The sequence below is a fragment of the Arctopsyche grandis genome, chromosome 7 (genome assembly GCF_051622035.1).
Source record: "Arctopsyche grandis isolate Sample6627 chromosome 7, ASM5162203v2, whole genome shotgun sequence".
Classification (NCBI taxonomy): domain Eukaryota; kingdom Metazoa; phylum Arthropoda; class Insecta; order Trichoptera; family Hydropsychidae; genus Arctopsyche; species Arctopsyche grandis.
Window position 1 is genome coordinate 30,923,740 of NC_135361.1, and position 24,372 is coordinate 30,948,111.

The window sequence follows — 24,372 nt, forward strand, 5'->3', positions numbered from 1 at the left end:
ACTGCGCATATAATCTTAGTAATGCAGGCGACGACTAACAGTACATACAACGTCTTTTGCGGAACTTTCTTTTAAAACATCCAGTCGACACTGAATAGCTCGTCCAAAGTATGTATGGAATTTCTTGGATATGGTTTCAATACACATTTATATGAATGATTTTCTATCAAATCTAGTAAAATGAAATTTTTTTATATATTTCGATTTTTGATATATTTGTATACATATTTATCAATAAACTTTGGAAAAAATCAGCTTAAATTTGATTTATTAGATTTTGAAAAATCCTATAGAATTATATTTTGATTTCTGTTTCAGGTTCAACATTTAATTAAAAGAATCTTGCGGAATCTAAGATCGTCATAGAGGAAATTGAATTTGGAAATTGTATTTGGCATCCAGGTATGCACATATCAATCCATATATGTTAAATATATTATGTATGTATATGCAGGATTTAGTTTTCAAACCCAGAAGATTGTATTATATATTGCATTGTGTATTTATTTATTATATATATTATATTTATTATTATGTATTTGTTTATTGTATATGTATTGGCATGCTTGGGTCGAGTGTACGTGTATGTGTCAGGGTTTTCAACAGGTCTTTTTTCAAGAGAATATGTCCTCTTTTTTAATAATTCTTTTATTCTCTCTCTCTGTTTTCAAATTTATTCATTTATTTTATTTAATCAATCATGCACGCTCATCTTAACAGATTACTCGAATGCGACGAGTGTGATATACAGATTAAAAATTCTAAATTCTATATAAGGTACATAATTATTAATTCTTCTTCTTCTAATGCCGAATCCGTATTCGGACGTAGGCGACTACCATGGGCAAACATCGTTTATGGCCCGTGCGAATTCTTCCCTATCATGGACAAGCCAAAATAACTTTTCGAGAACGAGTCCCATCCATGACCTGATCAGTTCCGGAGCCAAGAGAGCTTCTTTCTCCCAAGCCACCGTTTGCCTTCTATTTTCCCTTCTATGATTGTTTGTAGAAGGCGATATTTGGGGCCGCGAATAATGTGGCCAAAGTATTCCATCTTACGGCACTTCACCGTGTCAAGAAGCTCTCTCTTTTTATGAAGAAGCTGGAGGACTGTTTCGTTTCTTACATGCTCCTTCCACGAGATCTTTAGCATCCTCCGGTAACACCACATTTCAAAGGACTCTATCCTGTTCATGGATGCCACCAACAGCGTCAACGTTTCGCATCCGTACAGCAACACCGACCAAACATACGAGTGCAGGACTCTTAAACGCAATTTCATAGACAACCTTCGACAACATAAAACATTTTCCATTTCTTGCTATTTCGATCCTTCTTCTTATCTCCATTTCGGAACTGACGTCCGTATTGATCATTGCTCCTAGGTATTTGTATTGTTCGACCTGTTCAATCTTTTTCCGCGCACACTCAGGTTTAATGGATCCGTCTTTTCTTTACATATTACCATTGATTTTATCTTGTTGATATTAATAGACAGACCCCATTTTTGACATGAATGATCGATTGCGATCAATAACGATTGTAGGTCTTCGGCACTGTTATATCTACATAAGTCTTTATTTGTTTTATGTTAGCTGTATTCTATTCCCACGACCTTAAAATCAATCTGCGAGACGAATCATGTTTCCCCCAAAAATATCAAAGCCCTTCTTAAGCCTGCACAACAAATTGCGTGCTTCTACTCAACCATTTCTCGATACATTCAAGACACATATGTTAACACTAAAAATATCGTTTTTCAATTAACTTTATCGCTTTTCTGCATTATTCCCACGACTCTTAATCCGCACAACGAATTGCGTGAAATCTACCCTCAAGGGATACATATGCAAACACTAAAAATATTGTCTTTAATTAGTTTACCAGCATTTTTCACACGACTCGACTCGAATCGTATTCCCTCAAAAACCCTTTTAAAGCTGCGTAACTAATTGTGTGAAAACCATTTCTCGATACACTCAAGGGTCAAAGTATTAAAGTCTTAAGATATTGTTTTACTTAACTCGAGTTCCCCCCTATTTTATCACGAACTATGATTGGTCCAAATTGTTACGTTTATTAAATATATACTTATGTTAAACATATGGAAGATCACTTGCGATCAAACTCTCTTACTTAACACTTGCGATCGAGCCGTCTCTTACTTATCACTTGCGATCAAACACTCTTACTTATAACTTGCGATCGAGCCGTCTCTTACTAATCACTGACTAACAATTGAACCGTCTAACTAGTGACTCGCGATTAGACGACTTAACTAGTAAACTACTAACTAGTAACGTGTAATACTAACTAATCTCGTGTATACTTACTACTATTAAAGAAGATAATCATCTTATAAAATAAAGTGAGTTTTATTTACGGAGTAGCGTTCCGCAAAAACGCTTGGTGGCAGCGGAAATATTAATAACAACAAAATACACATCACCCACGAATGTAACAGCACTCTCAGTCAATATTGCCCTATCATCAGCGAAACGGATATTATTTATAATTTCGCCGCCTATTCTTACTCCTATTCGACTATCGACTGCCTGGTTGAACACCATTTCCGAATACAGATTGAAGAGCATGAGCACAATACACATCCCTGCCGTACCCCTCTACGAATTTCTACTTTTTCGGTTTCCAAGTCTTCAACCTTCACGACAGCAAATTGGTTCCAATATACATGTAGGTTCTTCAAAAAAGTGATATCCTGTGCATCTATCCCAGTTTGGTTTAGTGCATGGATTTATTTGTCATGTTCCACTCAATCAAATGCCTTTTCGAAGTGGATGAAACAGACGTTTATCCTTTTTTTGAATTCCCTATACTTTTGTAGGAGTACAATCATGCTGAACAACGCTTCCCTTGTTCCCAATCCTCCTCTGAATCCAAATTGTGAATCACTTATCATACTTTCGCACTTACGCCTTATTATCTCTTGGATGATTTTAAGGGTGTGGCTCATTAAACTTATCAATCTATAGTCATTGCAGCCGGTTGGCCTATTTTTTTTTGGTAAGAGAATAAATGTCGACTGCAACCATTATTGATGGATTTTACCAGTTTCATATATTTGATTTTTTCATCGACTTTAGAGAGTCTTTAATTAAAATTATGTATTAGATGTATTATGAGCATTTATAAGAATTGTAAATAGGTTTTTGAGCTCTTTTTCCTATTATGCTGTACATTAACATTAGAATAATATAATACTACGATTACTAACCAAATTAAATTAAATTGTAAAATAGAAAGTTATCAGTACATCAGTAGCTATTAAAATAGATATAACATGTATTTTGAATATAATTTCGTAATAATAAAAAGCATTTAAAAATCAAAAAAAATATATTTGATTGAATAGTTTCGTCAGTATTCGAATGCCTTCTTCATCCAATAATTTTAATAATTCTACAGGAATAGAATCCTTTCCTGGAGTTTTTTTTTTATTTTTGGCCTTTTTAATTGCATTTTCAACCTCAGATTGTAATATACTCAGACTTGAAATCCTTCCCTTATTTCTGGTTCAGTACGTTGTGTTTGAAAATTTTCATCTATATATTCCTTCCAAATGTTACATTTTTAGCCGTATTGCTTGCAAATTTTCCATCTTTTTTTATCAAATAGATTGTGTTGTTGCTGTTTTTATTAATGACACCACTAACAATCTCTATTTGTTTGTGTATGTTGAAATGATCATGTATTTTTTCCATTGTCTTTATTTCATTTCATTTTTCCTTCTCCTTCTCTTTCGCTTCTTTTATTTTTTTTTGCGAAACAAGCTGTGCTATTCCACACAACTTTATCTGATTCAAACAGAATTCAGGACCAACAAGTTTTTTTTCTCGATTTATGTACATGCATAAATAAAAGTCAACCATTTTGGTGAATTATAATAATCTGTCTTAAAGTGACAAATATATTTATACTTTATCTATGTACGTAGTAACAATAGATGAAGTTTTGTGATCATGCGAAAATTCGAACTCGAGATTTTGACTGATTCGAACACCGATCACGTTTTCATGATCTAGAAAAAAATGTGTGTGTGTGTCTGTGTGTCTTTGTATTTTGGGGATTTATTGAACACCGTTAGTCCTATCGAAATGAAATTTAGTATCGGTTACTGAAATTCTTATCCAAACGACTTAAATTGTTTTCAAATTTTTAAGTTGACTGGAAATGGTACCTCCCCTTATAACATACATAAGTTTTTGAATTCAATTGTCTCCCAAACCGCTAACTGAATCGGACTGAAATTTTTTTACAGGTAATAGAAATAATAATTTTTATAACTTTATATTTTTTTAATATTTTTATCTGAACCGGAAGTAGTACTTTTACTCTAGAGAATTGAGGTTTTTTTTATGTTTTTTTCAGAAACCTTTTCGTTTATTGAACTGAAATTTTATATCTAAAAATCAAGCGTAATACCAAGCTATGTATAAAATTTGGTAAGAACTCCTCAACCGTAAGTGGCAGTTTGCTCTTGTTCGATTTTTCTTCAATTATTTTTTTCGATCCCTTAAACATGTGTGTTCTTCACGAAAAAAATTCAAGAATAATTATTGTATTAATGTGATGAAAATAAAAAAAAACACTAAATTTAATAAACCGGAAGTGGGATTTTTTCCTCTTAGAAAGGTCAAAAATATTGCCGCCTCGATTTTGTCCACACCCCTGATCGTATCAAGCTGAAAATTTATATTTGTATTTTTTATGTGCTAACTTAGAGCTAATTAGGTTTAGGTCAGAATTCGTAAACCGGAAGTTTTATTTAATTATTTCATTTTTACCTTTTAGCTTCGATTTATTAAAAATAATTGTGTATAGGTTGTATACTTTAATGTATAATTAATATATGTATAAAAAAATATGCCAGCTCGGACATATGCGGACGTGGAAAGTTTTGGCCCAATAAAACACAAAATATCTAAAATTATTGATAAAAATGATTCTTATACAAATACAATATACAACTCTTATACAAAAATGACTCTTATACAAAATACAAATATACTTGATTTGTTTCGTGAAGAGCACACATGTTTAAAGGGTCGAAAAAAATAGTGTTCTCTTGTTATCATGCCGAATGGTCTTAAATCAAGATTGTCAGCGATGCTGTTTTCAATAGATAGAGTTCCCAAACTGGAAAGTCTATATTGTGATATTGTAGACCGGGGATAAGTTTTAATTAATTGAAGTTTCGAAAAACTTCGTTCACCACTACAGTTATAGATAATGTTGGCATTATTCGCATATCAACCCAAATGTTCGGATATAATTCTTGTAAATTATGTCGTTTTGTGAAATTTAAATGAGTGGATTAATTTTACCTTGAATTTTATTTGAACTATAGGCTTTTAAACTAATATGTTCATTACTAATAATATCAGATTTTGAATTCGCGGTAAGCTTAATTTGAAGATCGACACAATATTTATGAAGTTCATCTCTTTCCGGTAGATTGTTTACAAAATACAAAAACCCCCACGTCTTCGGATATTCGTTCTGCTCAATCTTTCTTTCAGTGACACTAATGTTGTATCTAAGAGAGGATTAAAAAACTCAGTCTCTAACTGTCTCTTGGGACAAATGATTATTACAAAAAAAAAATGATTATTAATTGTTTAAATACCGGCTCCATTTGTAATTACGCTGCTAAATCTTTAGCTGTGATTATAGTTTTTTTTTAAAACAGTTTTTCTATAATCACTCAAAAAAATAAACAACATTTTTTCCATCAGCTTCAGATAGAACGTTTATTTTGAAAAGAACATCGTACCAAACAACTAATAAAACAAGAAATCTGAAATCTTTTAATTGTTCCGCTAATGTGGTTGCTTCATGAGCTACACCTAAATCCATTCTTTAAGTTTCAGATAAAGTAATAAAAGTATCGTGAACGTCAGCAATTTGATAACGAACTGCTTTGACGCTATTTTCGCTTGTCAGATAATTATTTTAAGGAATATAATTGCACGTGATCAGTTAGAATCTTCCAGCGATATATTGAAGCTGAAAATAGTGTAAACAATCTTTGGAGAATATAGGAAGAGCTTTGCGATGTTACAGAAGGGTGACCGGAAAGGTGGCCTAAGCGAGGTTCGCACCCTCGATAAGTCGCCTATTGTGAACGCACCGTAGAAAAACTCGCCTAAGCGAGGTACACTGAGAGGGGGTAACACTAACGGAAAATATTGAATCAATTTAGCAAAAAGGTTACTGACATAAACGAGCTTGCGGAAACTATAGGAATAGGTGTAAACTATTTCTCCCTTGTTGGTGGAGTAGTGAAACTATTGAAGGATCCTCTGAGTATTCCGTTTGAAAAATACAATAAGGGCAATAGCTATTCGTATGCTGATCTTGCTTATAGTTTTCAAGAATTCAAACAGGACGGCAGGGCTTTGTTCGTGAAGATTGGTATCGAGGTGTTCAAAAGTTTCGAACACCAATTCATGGGTGTCACCACAAAACATGGACATCGTACAGCTATGATGAGACTCGGAAAGGATGCAGCTCAGAGATTTCTAAATTTTATGAAAAAAAACGAAGAGAAAATTAAAAAAAATGAACCAGAAGAAAGAAATCAAATGGATGGAAAAGAAGGAAATTCGTCTGAAGAATTGCCGAAAATGATTTTGATAGCACTCAATGTTATTAATGGTAAATCCAAATTATTAATGAAATCTCATTACGAATTTTCCAAGAAAACGAACAACATTACATCTAGTGCTGTTGCAATAATTGGCATGGAAACAAATTTCGACATAAATTTTAAAAGCGATACGTCCAAAGCCCAATCATGGAAAACATACGAATTGTATGAGAAAGCTGGAATAATTAAGATAGAAAATGGCAACGAATTCAAATTTTACTATCGAAATTCGGTGGATTGCACAAAATATTTCTATCGCCAACTTTTGGTGAAATTTTAGGAAAGGAGTATTTGGAAACTCTTGATCCACCTGAATCTCCATTCAAATATACTGAAGACAAAATATATGAAGAACACGAAGTATTAATACTTCGTAAAATTAATGATAATGATGAAGGTTTTTTTCGAAAAGCATCGTTAGAAATACTCGAAGAATTGAAGAGAGATATTCAAAGCAATACTGATATCTTAAATAGTGAAGACAAAAAACAGATAATAGAAGATATAAGCAATCATATCGTATCGATTCAAAGCGAGTTGAAAGAATATATAAGTGAAGATGGCGATAAAACGAGAAATTTTCTTGGGGAAGATTTAAAAAAAATTGACGGAAAGTTAGATGCCTTGGGATCGAATATTAACGTTGATTTAATACAAATTTCATATAAATATTCTATGATAATAGAAGATACCGCATCGATTAAAAGCAAATTAATAAAAATAGACGAAAAATTAGATGCCTCGAAATCGGATTATAGCGTTGATAAAGACCCAATGTCATTTGGGGTATTCGCTCCTGTCAAATCGTTCACTGGAAGAACAGAAGAACTTGAAAAATTACACACAGCTTTAACAAAAAATCAAAAGACAACAATAATTTCTCAATCAGCTGCTATAACAGGACTCGGTGGTATTGGGAAGACCGAACTGGCAATGAAATATGCAGAGGCTCAACCTGAGTTTTATTTTAATATTATTATGATTAAATCTGAAAAAAAAGAAAATATCATTAAAACTTTCAAATTCTTAGCTAAGGAGTTGCAAATTCCTACAGAAATAAAGGTAAACAAAAAACAATCCGACAAATCAATAAATAAAACTGATGTAAATGAAACTGAAATACGAGATCGAGATATTAAAGAAATTGTTGAGGAGATCTACAGATATTTTAATGGCATTAAAGGAAAATCATTAGTTATATTGGATAATGTTGAAGATTATAAAGATGTGAAAGATTTCATCTATAAAGGAGGCCCAAGGAATAGAAATATTTATACATTGATAACTTCCAGAAGCAGAGAATGGGATATGGGAGATAACGGGAACTTTCAAGTAATTTCATTGAAGGTGTTTTCTGTAGAAGATGCTTTTGAATACGTCAGTAAATATTTAAATCAAGAAAATGAAGAAGATATAAAGAAATTAATTCAGGAATTGGGTAGACTTCCGCTAGCCCTCAAACAAAGTGTTGGTTACATAACACAGGGAAATAAAGGAAAATTGACAAAAACGAAAAAAATCACTATCGCAGATTATTTAATTTTATTTAAAGTAAAACAAGAATCAATACTAAAACTGGGCCATAGTGAAAAGGATGATGTTTATGGTAAAACATTAATGACAGCGTGGCAGATATCTTTGGATAGAATAAAAGCGGATCCTGATTTAGGCCATCTTGCTCTGAAAATCTTTTATATAATTGCCTACCTCTCACCAGATGATATTCAAATTGACGAGTTGTTTTCCAGAATGGAAGAAGATATTGATGACGTAAAAGAAGCTATAGAATTGGTGGAAGAATATTCAATGATTGATTTGATTAAAGACAGAATTAATGTGCATCGTCTCGTTCAAAAAGTGACCAGAGTAAATTTAAAGACGAATAATGAAGAAGAAACGGTATTGAGAATGGCTTTAGATTTGTTAAATAATACGCAATTTGAGGAACATGCAGCTTATGTATGGGAGTACTCGTGTGATCATCCTCAAATACTTAAAGACTATTATTCAAAATCGAAATATGGTAAGAACAAAAACAGCCCATTGCATTTATTGGTGGCGTATCGCAATGATTCTACAACAATAGAAACCATTGCGAAAATATTGAAAGATATCGATTTAAATTCCGAAAACCTCATCGGCGATACACTTCTTAATAGAGCAGCTCAATATGGCAACGAAAATGTGGTGAAGTTTCTTTTTGAGAAAACAGCCCATTATTATCATAAAGTAAAATCATTTCGTATTGCAGTAGAAAACGGTCACGATGAAGTAGTTAAATATTTGCACGATAAAGACAAAACACTTGCAAATCAAAAAAACTGGAAACATGAAAAACCATTAGATGTCGCCATTTTAAAGGGGCATCCTAAAATTGTCAGCATATTAAAGTCAAATGATAATGATGAATTCCTATTTCAAGCTAATCTAAGAGAAGCTATTATTCAGAAAAACCTAAAAATGTGTGAAATTCTAATAAAAAACGCGACAGAAAACAATCCTCAGTATTTAGGATTACAATTTGGTTTTGATAATGAAACAATTTTTCACTTCGTTATTAAAAGGGTCGAAGTTGAGGTGTTGGAAATTCTGATAAACTCCAACATTCATATGGATTGCGAAGATACCAAGTCGCATCCGATTCAATATGCTTTAGAAAAAGGAAACTTAAATATCATTAAGTGTTTTTTGAAAAATGGTACATATGACAGAATTGCCAAATGTTATAGAATAATTGTACTTCATTATGTTAATAAAGGAAATTCTCTGACTATAATGAATGAAATATTAGAGACAAAGAGTACAAACTTTGCCGACAACGAAGGTAAAACTGCACTTCATTATGCAGTGATCAATAAAAATGAGGATTTGTGTAAAATGATTTTGGCAAAGGGAGCAAATATAGATATTATCGATAAACAAGGAAGAACTCCCCTTCATTGTGCAATGATGTATAGAAATTATAAAGCGTGTGAATTTATTTTGATGAGAGAGCCAAATATTGACATTGCTGATAACGAAGGAAAAACTCCGCTACATTATGCAATGATCAATAAAAATGAAATGATTTTTAAAAATGTCCAAAATATTGATTTTCTCGATCACAATAATAAAACTATTCTACACCATGCAGTTATAAATGAGAATGAAAGTTTGTGTTGTATGGTTTTGATGAAGGAGCCAAATATTGACATTGCTGATAACGAAGGAAAAACTCCGCTACATTATGCAGCACAGTGTCGAAATAAGAATTTGTGTGAAATGGTTTTGGAAAAGAGCCCAAATATTGACATTATCGATAAACAAGGAAGAACTCCCCTTCATTGTGCAGTGATATATGAATATATGAAAATGTGTGAATTGATTTTGATGAGAGAGCCAAATATTGACATTGCTGATAACGAAGGAAAAACTGCGCTACATTATGCAGCACAGTGTGGAAATGAGAATTTGTGTAAAATGATTTTGAAAAAGAGCCCAAATATTGACATTATCGATAAACAAGGAAGAACTCCCCTTCATTGTGCAGTGATAAATGAATATATGAAAATGTGTGAATTGATTTTGATGAGAGAGCCAAATATTGACATTGCTGATAACGAAGGAAAAACTCCGCTACATTATGCAGCACAGTGTCGAAATGAGAATTTGTGTGAAATGGTTTTGGAAAAGAGCCCAAATATTGACATTATCGATAAACAAGGAAAAACTCCCCTTCATTGTGCAGTGATATATGAATATGAGAAATCGTGTGAATTTATTTTGATGAGAGAGCCAAATATTGACATTGCTGATAACGAAGGAAAAACTCCGCTACATTATGCAACGATGTGTGAAAATGAGAATTTGTGTAAAATGATTTTGGAAAAAGATCCAAATATCGATATCATTAATAAAAAAGGAAGAATTCTACTTCATTATGCAGGATTAAATATAAATCAGAAAGTTTTTCAATTAATCTTCAATATGTTCCCAAGTGATCGAAAAACCCCAATTTTTCTCGCAGCTTATTATGGCAAATCTCATTATATTAATGATTTATTAAAACATGAAGTTATAAATTTATTTGACTTTTCTGGAAAAACACTGCTTCATTACGCGGCTTATGGATGTAAAGACGATTCTCTAAAAATTCTGATTCAGAAAGGACTAAACATCGATGCAAACGATAAGCTTGGAAGATCTCCTTTGCATTATGCTGCGGAAGGCCGAAATGAAAGTGCCATACAATTTCTCATTCAAGAGGGAATCGACGTGAACTTGACCGATAATGAAGGATGTACACCACTTCTTTTAATCATGAAGAAATATGAACAGATGATACAAGTGATAATTAAAATTACAACCAGTTTCAACGACCTTGACACATTTCAAAAAGATTTTATAAGTAAGAACAAAGTGATTGCTAAAACATATTTTTTGAAATTTTTCGAGGAAAAAGGGGCAGATTTTACTTTATTTCAATTTAATAAATATAAAAGTTATAAAGAAACTGTAGAATCCTTACTGGAGAAAGGGGCTAATCCCAATTTGTCGAACAAATATGGTGAAACCCCACTACACTTGGCAGTTCAATATGCTTCAAGTTATTTTGTAAAGTTGCTTATCTCCAATGGAAGTGATACTAGCGCCAAAAATAACCGTGGAAAATCTCCTCTTGATCTTGCCAATATTCGTCAAAATGCAAAAATCATTCGATGCTTAACAGAAGGCATTAGTGATTACGAGTTTTTGGATAATGATAATTTATATGAGTCTTATCCACATTCATTGTGGTTTCTTTTCAGTAAGATTCATTGCTTAGTGATAAAGTATTTAAACTATGATATATTAACTTGAATACATAGTCATTAATCATTTATTTTTATTAAGATTCATTGAATTTTGTAATTCATTTACATATTTAAGCAATTTATATATTTATACATTTTATTTGTTTGTATTTGGATGTATTCGAGGGGCAACCTGGGGGGGTGTTGGGGTCGAGCCTCGCATTTATTTTAAATATTAATTTTATATACATACAGGGATGTTTTGTATTTGTAGTTGTTTCTTACATATTTATTGAAACTGGCTGTAGGTGCAAGGCATTCCTTATGCTATATTTTATTTGATATTTTTACTTTATCTGTTATTATTAAATGCTATTTTTTATGTTTATGTATGGATGTATTTATGTTTATGTTTAATTGTTATTTTGTTTTTTTTCTTTTTTGTGTTATATTTTTTGACCATTGTGGCGCTTTAGGAATTCCTGTTATGCCACAATGGTCTGTTTAAAATAAATAAATAAATAATTTACATGTTTTTACTCAAAACAAATTATGTACATGCTTTACAGGGGAGCAAAAAACGCTACCCAACTTCTTAAGCACACTTATTGTTTATATAAATATTATACTAGTTTTGGATTTACCCGGCTTCGCTCGGTATTTGTAATATAAACCGCCTAAACATGGCTAATCTAATAGTAAACATTGTATTAAATTTATTTGACTAGTTTTATTTTATTAATTTTATTTGAATATTCATTTGTTTTTTTATTACCACCTAAACCTTACATATTATACTGTAGCGTTGCATAGGGAGACGCCCCGTGGACCGGTGACGTCATGGTGACGCCGACCAATGGTGGAGTCGGGCGTTGTGGCCAATGGCTACACCCGACTCCTTGACCAATGACTGTACTTGTTGACGTGTCATAAACGTGTATGCGCTGAGCGCTCTATGATATAAGAACGGTACGCTCTCGATCGGTGGCATTCGGATCCTGACCTCCACCGGACGAGCAGCAATAAAGAACTGGAACCTGCCTGCGTGTTTTCTTGTACCTCGACCTGACTCCACTTACCTTTGAATACTCTTCAATACATTAAACCTTATGAAGTATTTTTCGAAATTATATGAATATTCCCAACATTGTTGGAAAATGGGCCGATTTGGAATTTTGAAATGTATAGAGGGCCATATAAAAAAAGTATTGGAATCATTTGCATATGTATATTTAGTAATTTCGCATATGAAATTCATACCTAATGTGAATGTATGTGTTGTAAATATATACAAATTCGAAAATAAACATTATTCAATAAAACCTCAAAAATAACTAAAAATATTACATTAACATGAGTTTGGGATTATAAAAATTGAAATATTTGAACTTTTGAAAAACTTCTAGGACATAACGTAAATCCTTAATAAGAAATTGTACAAAATTGTTTTATATAATAAATATGTTTATGTGTATTTTTGTATAATAAATTGTTTAAAACGAGTGAATTTGTTTAATTTTTCGAAGCTTTGGATTGATTTTTGTACATTATAAACTAAAATTATCTACAAATGATAATAATGCTGTAATTAAGAAAATATGTGATTAAATTTTTTTGAATTTTGATTTTTTTCATTTAAAATGTTGAAAATGTTTTTTTTTTCAATGTCAATCACATTCATATTTTAAATAAAACTTTTAACAGCAGAAAGTGTATCATTTTGCCATATTTACAGGACTGTGGAGTCGTTTCAATATTTACCTACTCCGACTCTGACTTTACCTTATGCTTCGACTCCGACTCCAACTCCATCACCGACTTAAACGAAAAAAGTAAGATCGACTTTTCTTGCCTAACCTAACCTAACTTGAAATTGATACAATAATGAAATTGGAATTTTTTTCGTGAAGAGCATACACATAAAATGGGTAAACTACTAAAAACACGAGTAAACTACCACTTTCGGTTGATTGAACTTCACTAAATTTTACATGTCACTTGGTATTAATAGAAATAAATTGACGTTAAAATATCCATTAGCAGAAGATTACTAACTGAATGGGTGCCATAGAGGAGAACAGCATCCGTTAAAATTCCAATAATCTCTGTACTGAGAAGTAAGCTGAATTCTGGTGAGACAACTGAAAAGGTATGAAGGTTTGTAATGTTTGGTCATGAAGTGGTGTCAATCTACATATAGGGACGAATCCAGTAATCTTTCATGGAGGGGATGGTAATCAAAAAAAAAAATACAACCATAGAATAATATGTTTTTTGGTAGGAAACTTATTTCCATTTTAAAGAAACGAGACTCTTACACAAATTGCACATATAAATAAAGGAGGTAAGTAAAAAGAACACATTTATAATATTTATATGTATATATTATAAATAACAATAAAAAATAAAATTAATTTACTTTATTATGGAAGCTTACTTCCTATTTCCATTATTTACAAACGAATTTATAACATCATCAATATTTACATCGAAATCCCTATAAATATTTAAAAACAATAAACCTAACAATCTATCTTGGCCTATTATATTTCTATCGTATTATATGTAAGTCTTCAATCTCTTTAAACACGAGAAACTTCTTGTGTGAATGAACTGTTTCAATATCATAATTTCCCCATTCAATCGATAAATTAAATTTACTTTATCTACATATATAATACATATATCAAAAACATTGGAGAAATGATTGCATATATCATTGATTTTTAATTTTTAATATTTTTTACTAACCTCTTATACAGTTCACATGGTTTTCCTGTAAGTGGTAATTTTTTATATCTCTTATCCGATCGTTTTCATACTTTGCCATATTGCTCATTTTTTTATCTATAGCTTGATAAGTTACTTGGTATTAAAACGTTTAAATATATTATATTAATTAATTTATTTGAGAACCGGTGAACTAAATCCAAAATAACGTAATCTAAAATATGTAGGAATACATATATAGTCTTTTTATAAAAGTCTTTTGGGCCTGAATTCACAATATTGTAACCATTTAATTGATAGAACTTGAATATCTACAATATGTATTAGCTATAGGTTGAAACATTTTTTTAAATTGTAGAAAACTCATTATCACAATTTTTTTTTATCTGTTTTAACATTTCAATTATTGATTAAATTTCGAGCGTATAATACATTTATGGATTTTTTTGAAAAATTTTGTTCAAATGGTAAAAATAAATGAAGAATGGAGACTTCATTTCAAAAAAGTTTTTTTTTTTTAATTAATTTCCCCGCTCACTTTTGGTTCCTACCCATTTTCCCGATTTATAAATATTGACTTATGAACAGACTTCGGCGGCCAAGATGCCGTCTTAAAATAAAATTAGTCCTCTCCATTGTAAGAGAGCAAAAAAAATGGTTGAGAATAGTAATTGAGAATAGGAAACCATTTTTTTAGTCGTCTAGTATCGTCGCTGCCGATGTCAGCTCATGAACATCAACAAATTCTAAAATATCCTAATATCGCTTCTTATTATAAACATAAATCAACACTTTCCTAGCTAAATACAGTCAGTGTACCTGTTTGTTTTTTTTTTTTTGTACACTGATAGCTTTCCCTAACTTCTATTCATGTTGCCGTTCCAGATGGTCATTTGGTTAGATAAAAGAGAAGTGCGAATTCAAAAATTCTGCTATGGGGGGGTAATTACCCCCTTTACCCATCCCCCACCCCCCAGGGATCCGTCCTTGTCTATATATGTAAAGTGACACTTCTTTTTGTAAGTATCGTTCTTCAAACAACCTCTGTCAAAATTTCTATAAGATGCAAGATGCATCCACTAGTCGTTTGACAGATATTTGTACTGATTGCTTCAATTTCAGATTTTTAGCAATTTTTCATTTCGCTACCACTAGCATATATGTATGTACGTATGTACTGATTAGTGCTTCCAATCCCGGAAGGTTTCTTCAGCACCGGGATTGCGGTGCTGGGAATTTCCGATCCCGGGATCCCGGTGCTAGCACCGGGATTTCAAATGTATAACAAAAAAAAGTTCAATTGCATGTTTTCATATTTCAAAAACGTTCAATTGCATTTTGCAAATTTTTACAGTTTTTTGGCTTTTGCGGTCTTTAACTCAAAATTTAGGATTGTTACGCTCTAAGTGAGTATTGGAATCAATAGTCAGATATTTTTCCTATTAATTGTTATATTTCATTGCTTTAGTCCGATCGCTGTACTCTGTGAGGTGGATTACATGCCATCTCGCTTGCACCCAAATATTACGCGTTACAACCATATACACAACGAAAGCATTTAAATTGCAATTACCGCTTGAGTTAGTACGTTTAGATAAAAAAAAAATATAGAGATAGAAAACCAATCCTTATAAACGTGGTGAAATAAGAAATTTGCCAAATAAATGAAAAATAGCACGGAAAAAAAATCCGTAAAAAAAAATATATTTTTGACTTTTAAAATTCGCTAGACAATAATTTAGGAGTATTTTAAAACAATGAAATATAACAATTAATAGGAAAAATATTGATCTATTGATCTGACTATTGATTCCAATACCCACTTTGAGCGTAACAATCCTAAATTTTGAGTTAAAACCCGCAAAAGCCAAAAAACTGTAAAAATTGCGGATTTTTTTAAACGCTCATATCTCGTAAACGATCACCCACCAACAAAAATCAATATCATATTCGAATTCAGTGAGTCAAACTTAGTAAAGATTGGCTAGTCTCCGCTCTGGTATTTTTTTTTGTTGCTCAGTGTTATCATTTGTCGATAGAATTAAAAACACATGAAACTATTTTAATTGTATTTTAATTGTAATTGTAGCGAATCGATTCAAGAGCTGTTCAGGATCTAGGTCCATTTCCCAATGAATGTGTAACAAAGCCAGATTCAATAATCTTCCTTCACTCAATCGATTTATTAACCAGGTTTTTAAGCGTTGTAACGCAGAAAAACTTTTTTCTGCGGAAGCGACGCTGATTGGCAACCTTAATAAAATTCGTAATAAAGATTTACAATTACATGTCTCATAAATATCCATTAATCTATTTGAATTCACATCTATACTATCATTTTGATTCAGAATTTTCGTAAAAAAAATAATAATAAAAAAATCAATCGCCACTAACGTATGTATAAATCGAAAAACTGGAAGAAAAAATAAATAAAATCCAATCTATCGACTAATAGGAAAACTAACACGAAGACGAAGCAGTCTACTGTTTCACCATTGAAATAGTGCTAAAATATTTCCATAGATTTACAAATTCATATATCTCGTTACCAGGGACCCGAACCGTTACATATTTTGTTCCAGTTCGGTAAAAAAATAAATATCAGTTCAGTTTTCGGTTTTAGTTTTTCGGTTCTCTTTATTAAATATTAGCTAATGTAAATACACCCACACCATCTATACCTCTCTTTATACGGTTTTTCGCTATAACTTATAGTGACATACATATTTTTAATATACATACAGACATTCCTGTGTGTTTGTCCATTAATTCCAGGGACCACCAACCAAACCGGAACCGAACTGAAAACCGAAAACCGGAATAACCGTTATTTTTGCCGGAACGAAAACCGAAACCGAACCGATATTTTTTTGTGGTTCGGTAAAATTAATATACATACACCCAGTGGCGGATTATGCACCTCGGAGTCCACAGACGCAATGTAATTTAGAGACCCTCCCCCCCACTAATTATGAAGTGACTATGTTAATTAGTTATTTTTTTGAATTGTGAATTATGGGTGCTTTATAAAAAGTGTGTGTTTTTTATATTTACAATTCTTTATTAAATAATAAAAATATATTTACAAACTTATTAGACGCACGGACATCTCAGCGCACGACAACTCAGCGCACGACAATTCAGCGCAAAATCAATTCTCTTAAAAAGTTTTAAATGGGTTTTCAAAAATAATTACTCTATTGAAATTTTCGACCATATCTAAGATATCAGCCACAAAACCATTTCTTCGCGATTATTTAATATTCTGTTCAAATCTCAAATATTCATTATTTAAAAAAAATATTTTTGGATATATAATTTGAAAGAGTTTGATAGATTTTAAAATTTAAAAATGAAAAAAACTTACCTCAAATTCTTCAAATTAAGATTTGAGAAACAGAATTATCTAAACCCACCGAAATTGACTTCTCCAATGAACATGAGATGCTGAAATAACGGTTTTTTACGTAAATACGCATTTTCATACATACGAGTACAATACTAATTAATAAGTACATGTCAACCGTAGATGTCACTATTAATTGTATATATTTGATTGTACATATGTAGGTGTCGCTATATTAAAAATGGTGCGGGTTGTATCTAAAGTGGTCCAATTATTTTTTATCACACTCTTTATACTTCTCACACAATTTTAACTTCTAGGAATTGAGTTTTATTAAATCCCTACAAACAAACATTAAAGTGTCACATTGGCTTTCACTGATATCGCATTTTTTTTAAATGAAACTAATAAAAACCTTGTAAAAACCCTACAAATAAACATTAAGGTATCACTTTAAACGCTGAATGTAAAAATACTAGTATGGAAACCACCTGTGTGTAATAATAAATGATTCATTAAGAGTTCATTGTATACATTAATTTAACAAATTAACTATTCGATAGGTTGTTTACCAAACCCAGCCAACCAATGATTACGCTTCCAGTTTGCAGTCCAAAACATCCACAGAATTTATTGAAAAGAGCCATCTTCAACTTTCTGAAATCAATTAAACAAAATCATTAGTAAACAAACATCCACTTTCCAATATGTTTGGCATAAGTCATCATTAAAAAACATTAATATTTTAAAGAAAATTATTGTTTGATTATATTTTATAGCTGCCAACTATGATAAAAGCTTATTTATTATGTAAATCAACACTAATGGCGTATATTTTCATTTTTCGTTTTACGTTTTCATTTTTGTATTAACTTCTAGGAATTGAGTTTTATTAAATCCCTACAAACAAACATTAAAGTGTCACATTGGCTTTCACTGATATCGCATTTTTTTTAAATGTAACTAATAAAAACCTTCTAAAAACCCTACAAAAAAACATTAAGGTATCACTTTAAATTTCACTGATATCGTTGCATATTAAAATTAAGTAGTATAGTAATAGCAACGAGATTTAGAAGCATTTACAAAAATTTCAAGACAAACTTGCTAATAGGGCTGAAATTCCTTGAAAGTCTTCCATAGCTCATTGAACTCGGACTGAATCAGTTCAACGATGGGCAAATGGGACGTTATCAACACATCTTCCCAATTTCCACAGGTGGCCTGATTAGTCCAATTCAACGATCCAGTCACTAATACTCCTCTGCGTTGTAGATTAATTTTATATAAAAAATATTTCACGAATGTCACGTGTGGATTGTTACTATATATTTCTCCAATTCGTGACGGACTATCGATAATGCAAAATTTGTGATGCATAAGATTTTTGGAGTTTTTGCTTTTAATTTTGATCCCCTGCTCGTAGAAGCGGCAAATGTGGGAGCTGGTGTAGAAGGCCATGTCGAAGTCGGAGATGATCCTGACGACCACCCCTCGGTCGTGGGCTTTCTTGACGGCCCGAGCCAGAAGATCGGACGTGAAGATGTAGACGCAGATGTCGATGCAGATGCGGGCCTCGTCCAGGAAGTCGACGATCCGCTGCAGGTTGTGGACGCAGCAGTACTTGTTGTAGCACTCATCCCTGACTATACCCTTCATCTCGCACCGGAAGCCCGAGTCGTTGAAGGCCACCAGCACGTTGACGGGGGCTCGCCGCGCCCCCATCTCAGCCCACTTCCACCACACCCCTACCCCGGCCAGCAGGGCTGCGCCCACCACCCCTCCGCCCCACTTGACCCACATTCCACGGCACTGTCACCGCACCAGGACTGCCACAGCTTGCTTCCACTCGCGACGGCCCAAAGGGTGAGGCTGGGGGGCGAGGAGTGGGCGTGTATGTCTGATAAAATCGATAAAGCTTCGTAGGCGGGGTAGGAAGTGTTGACCGTATCCCAGCCTAACGAAACACTGTTGTGCTTGTTTTAAGTTGTTTTATTGTTTGCCTAAATATTGTACAAGTGTATTAGAATATTTGAGGAAGCTTTCTCGAAGCGGCTATTGGCTGTTGACTTGGTGTCGTGATGGCCGCTGGATCTGCAATGTGTCGTTGCTCTGGATCCGGCTATGTTCAGATGTCTCTGGATATGGCAGTGTGTTGCTGGCTCGGCATTCGGCTATGTTCAGCAGGTCTCTGGATGTCGACTGGTCCGCTGCTGTGTGTCGACTCTTGTTGCTGTGGGTCGACTGAAGTTGTTTGGGGTGGACCTCCTTTTATATTGTTTTTGGGGATCCACGTGACTCGTCGCAGGTGGTGTTTATGTGTGCGAGGAATGTGGTTTGTCGATTAGGGTGAACGTTTCTCGAATGTTTGGCGTCGTTCCACTCGATTTAGTTTAATGGATGCAGGTGTTCTTCGACTTGAGATGACGTCATTGAGCGTGAGAAATGTATTCTCCGTCGCAATAGATTTCGATAGTTTCGATTTGCGGTGACGAGATTCCTACAGCTTTGTCTAGTATACCCTTTAAAATTCAAGTACAAATACGTTCCCTTACGGGGTATGGAGCGTAAGGGAATGAAACGACGGGGTGTTGTACACACGATTGTTTATTATGACGGATGAGAAAGAAATCGATCAGTGGCGAGCAATATGGTGGAGTTGATCCCAGCTCGCAGGCCGATGACCGAAACTCGACCATGTCGTAGAGCCGCTACATTACTCCCCTCTAGGGTTGCCAACTTTTTTTGTGACGATTCCTGGACAAATAGCTCAAAATTGAACATCATCATCATCATTATCGGTCAGCCATTACCTTGTTTTCAGAGGAAACTTTTTATGTACGATAAAATTTTAATTTTAATTTTGTTGGGCCGCCTTTATATCATTACATACGTACTTACGCGGCGCAAGCCTCTAAGTAATATATTTAATTACATTAGTTTAAGCCGGGGTCATAATTTTGATTGAAATCCTAATCGTGAAATCCCACACATTTTATATATTTATAGATTGTATTGTCGTACATTTGTTATTGAAATATTGTTTAAATTGCCTTTTTATTTTATTTTATAATTATTTTTTATATATTGTCTTATTTATAATTATTTTTATATTTTTCTTAATATTGTTGCGTAGGAGTGGGTGGAGGATCCAAGTAAAAGGCCAAAGTCGTTTCACAGCATTTATTAATGATTAAGGAGATACACGCACTGGCAGTGCTCAGTCCAGAATGACCTGATAACAACTAAGTACCGCCTTATAAGGGGTAGATCTCTCAGGACTTCTAATCTGTTTACCTATTGTATAGTCACGTATTCGGATATGTATTCCCACGACATTTGGTCCCACGGTATGGGTCGATTCTGAGAACTGCACGGGAATGTTACCGCTGCTAAGTGCATACGGGGGAGATAATCCTCGAACGGTCACACAGTCTCTGGGATTCGTAACAATATTATTTACCAAACATAGAAGAGGCTAGTTTTTAAAAAACTTTTTTTTTACTAGGTTTTTTCTAAAATAAAATTACGCAATCTCTTTTCTGTAGCATTTGTCCCATGAATATTTATTGGCAAATGATTTGAAACAACTCTAATAATAATGGATATTTGTTTTAGGTGATTCATATCGGTCGTTCAATCAAATGCAATTGAAAGATATTTGGAAGCTTTAAATGTCAGGAACTCTTCAGGATCATAACTGATTCAGGATTCACAGATTCACAACACGAAAGCAAAAAAGCGTCACGAGTCTTCAACAGATCAAAGAAGACCAGTCTGAGAAAATGTTTTAGTCCGGACACTTCACTGGTTTGTTTGATATAAATTATAATTACGATGTTTCATTGCATTAATCTTAGGCTACTCGAGTTCACTTATTTATTTTTGCATACACGATATTGACCGAGCAATTATTTTATAAATTTGATCTGATGTTTTGATCTATCTTTTAATTTCAGGAATAGGAAAACAAACAACTGTTGGGTTCTTTCGGCCCTTCTCCACCAAGGTCAAATTGAGTATTTTTACATAAAATAAGTTAAATCTAAATCTTTGTACAGATACAATATTTGAAAACACTATACACACAAATATTTACATATTCATACAATATCTTGTAAGTTTAGATGTCCAATATATGCGCATATGTATGTATATACAATATTGGGCACTATAATTTTGAAGATTTTTTCTTTTATTTAAATTAATTAAGAAGTCGACTTTCCAGCATCCATCCCAGTAAATCAAAAATATTCATAACGGACATTGCATATTTAAATATCACTATATTAAGTGATACATATTAAATTCTTATAGTGTTATTGCTATTGTCATGTCGGCATTGGTATTCATGGTTATTCAAAATAAATTTTATTTTCGTATTCACTGTAATCCGGTGGTGGTTTTTCATCTGAAATAGGTGCCGAAGAAATTTCTTGGAGTTCAGCTCCTTTATTTTGACATTCTAACTTTGACACCTCATTTCTTTGATCTTTTGATAGAAACTAACCACACACAGCCAGAAATACAAGAAAAGTCCTGAAATCACAATTTGATAAATAGCTTGAAAACTATTTATACATTATTCTACGATATTTTACACATACCGTCAATCACCATTAAAATGCTTTCAATCACATCTGGGTAACGAAATGATGAAATAGCTTTTTCCGCCAAATATGCTGCAAATAATAAAATTCCCAAACCAACCGTTAGCAGCCATGGAACCAACATTCGCTTCGTATTCTGAAATAAAAAAGAACACAAATTTGAAAAATAGAAAAGAATATCTTAAAATATTACAATAACAATATTTTGTAAAATTGTAATGATAAATTTAATACAAAACTAAATCAAACCTTGAGAGCTGCATATATGAGTGCTCCCTGTGATAAAAGAGTGAGAATGACAAAGGACAGTTCCCAACTTATTACTAGAATAAATTGATAATAATCATTAGTTGAATTTACACAATCCAATTGCTTATTTTGATTAACGTATAAAAATAGAAAAAGACAAACCATAGATGTTAACATTAGAATAAAAATACGAAAACGTAAACGCTGAATGTAAAAATACTAGTATGGAAACCACCTGTGTGTAATAATAAATGATTCATTAAGAGTTCATTGTATACATTAATTTAAGAAATTAACTATTCGATAGGTTGTTTAACAAACCCAGCCAACCAATGATTACGCTTCCAGTTTGCAGTCCAAAACATCCACAGAATTTATTGAAAAGAGCCATCTTCTACTTTCTGAAATCAATTAAACAAAATCATTAGTAAACAAACATCCACTTTCCAATATGTTTGGCATAAGTCATCATTAAAAAACATTAATATTTTAAAGAATATTATTGTTTGATTATATTTTATAGCTGCCAACTATGATAAAAGCTTATTTATTATGTAAATCAACACTAATGGCGTATATTTTCATTTTTCATTTTTGTAAAAATCTGTTATTGGACTCGGATGTTACATATATTATTTATTTACTATTTGTTTTTTTATACAAATCTATGTACATCCTGTCTGTTGATTTTTCAATTAATAAAATAAAAAAAAATAAAAATAAAATAAAGCCTTTCATTTTGTATTCCATAGTAGATAATAATTCATTAAAGGGATAAAACATTTAAATTTTTTAATGTCAAATATTGTCAACGATTTACTAAATACTTTGAAAATTTTGCTCAACAGTGTTTCTTTTTTTATTAATCACTATTTTATATGGTTATTGTGTTTTAATAGACAGTGATTAATTTCTGCATAACAGTGATAAGCACTTCCGAAGAGTCGATTTTCATTATATTGACTTCTATGACAGTAAAATGGGCACTTTAAATATAGAAATATATATATGTATAATCTGTAGACTCACCACATATGTACATATGTACTTTTATTGAAATACACTAACATAAAAGTTTTTTTTATTTATTTCTGAGCATAATAAATTAAGTTTATTTCCTATCAACATTGTTAAACAATAAGGTTTATAAACCCAACACAATAATTATAACAACAGTTATCTATTGTGATCTTGGAATACACTGGAACAGCAATACATACTTTGTTAAAGATATTTTGGCACTGTTAAGTATAAATAATTTTTTTTTCTTATTTTCCACTTTTCACATATATATTTTTCATATTTTTCACAATGATGTTGAATATATATGTATACATGTTTGTTCTGAATCTGATGTAGTATACATGTTTATTTGCCTTGTTAGTCATATCCAATGAAGTAACACACTCAATACACTTGTTTACAGAGAAGTGCGCATTCATGAGAAAGGAAAGCGACAAAAATAAATGGAGTATGAATTATTTATATGACTTATTAAAAATAGACCATCCCACAATTACCTTAGCACTAAAATTCTGTGCTAAATATTCAACCAGTATTGTACATTACTGCTTCAATCAAATTCCACTCATGCATACCTGAAATTATCTGGCAATTCAGTGAAACTACACCAAATAAACAATAACAGAACAATGTAAACAATGACGAGAAATTGTCGCACTCAATATAATACGCAACTGTACGTATGTTCCGCAACAAGATGACTGATAATATCTAGTGTGTTTCGCTATACCTATAAATACATCTATCGTTTGTCAGAGATTGTCAAACACGTTTAATTTTGCAGTCCAATTCAGATAAAAAAAGGTTTAGGTATTTGTTTAACACTATGAAAATCCTGTTAAATACACTTATATAATAAATTTGAATCTCAATACAATTTGATATTGCATTAAAAACGTCTTCATATCAATATATTATATGAAGACACATGAAATTTGTCACTTACTTATTGTTAATTGTTGCCAAACTG

The 24,372-nt window shown here is 32.3% G+C and overlaps 1 protein-coding gene and 2 long non-coding RNA genes across 3 annotated transcripts; 1 reads left to right on the top strand and 2 right to left on the bottom strand.

The window, feature by feature from the left end:
- Window positions 1-5,617, top strand: LOC143914200 (uncharacterized). The gene is made up of 4 exons (XR_013260795.1): window positions 1-108; window positions 319-402; window positions 4,184-4,281; window positions 4,392-5,617. It is a non-coding gene; the product is annotated as an uncharacterized LOC143914200 (long non-coding RNA).
- Window positions 5,618-18,627: 13,010 nt separating this feature from the next.
- Window positions 18,628-19,245, bottom strand: LOC143914714 (mitochondrial cardiolipin hydrolase-like). Its single transcript, XM_077435014.1, has 2 exons — window positions 18,846-19,245; window positions 18,628-18,782 (listed from the first exon to the last, which is right to left on the bottom strand). The coding sequence occupies exons 1-2, from the start codon at window positions 19,243-19,245 to the stop codon at window positions 18,628-18,630; spliced, it is 555 nt and encodes a 184-aa protein (XP_077291140.1).
- Window positions 19,246-20,641: 1,396 nt separating this feature from the next.
- LOC143914979 (uncharacterized) lies at window positions 20,642-24,134 on the bottom strand. Its single transcript, XR_013260869.1, has 6 exons — window positions 23,978-24,134; window positions 22,701-22,780; window positions 22,542-22,614; window positions 22,380-22,453; window positions 22,128-22,266; window positions 20,642-22,059 (listed from the first exon to the last, which is right to left on the bottom strand). It is a non-coding gene; the product is annotated as an uncharacterized LOC143914979 (long non-coding RNA).
- Between the last annotated feature and the right edge of the window lie 238 nt (window positions 24,135-24,372).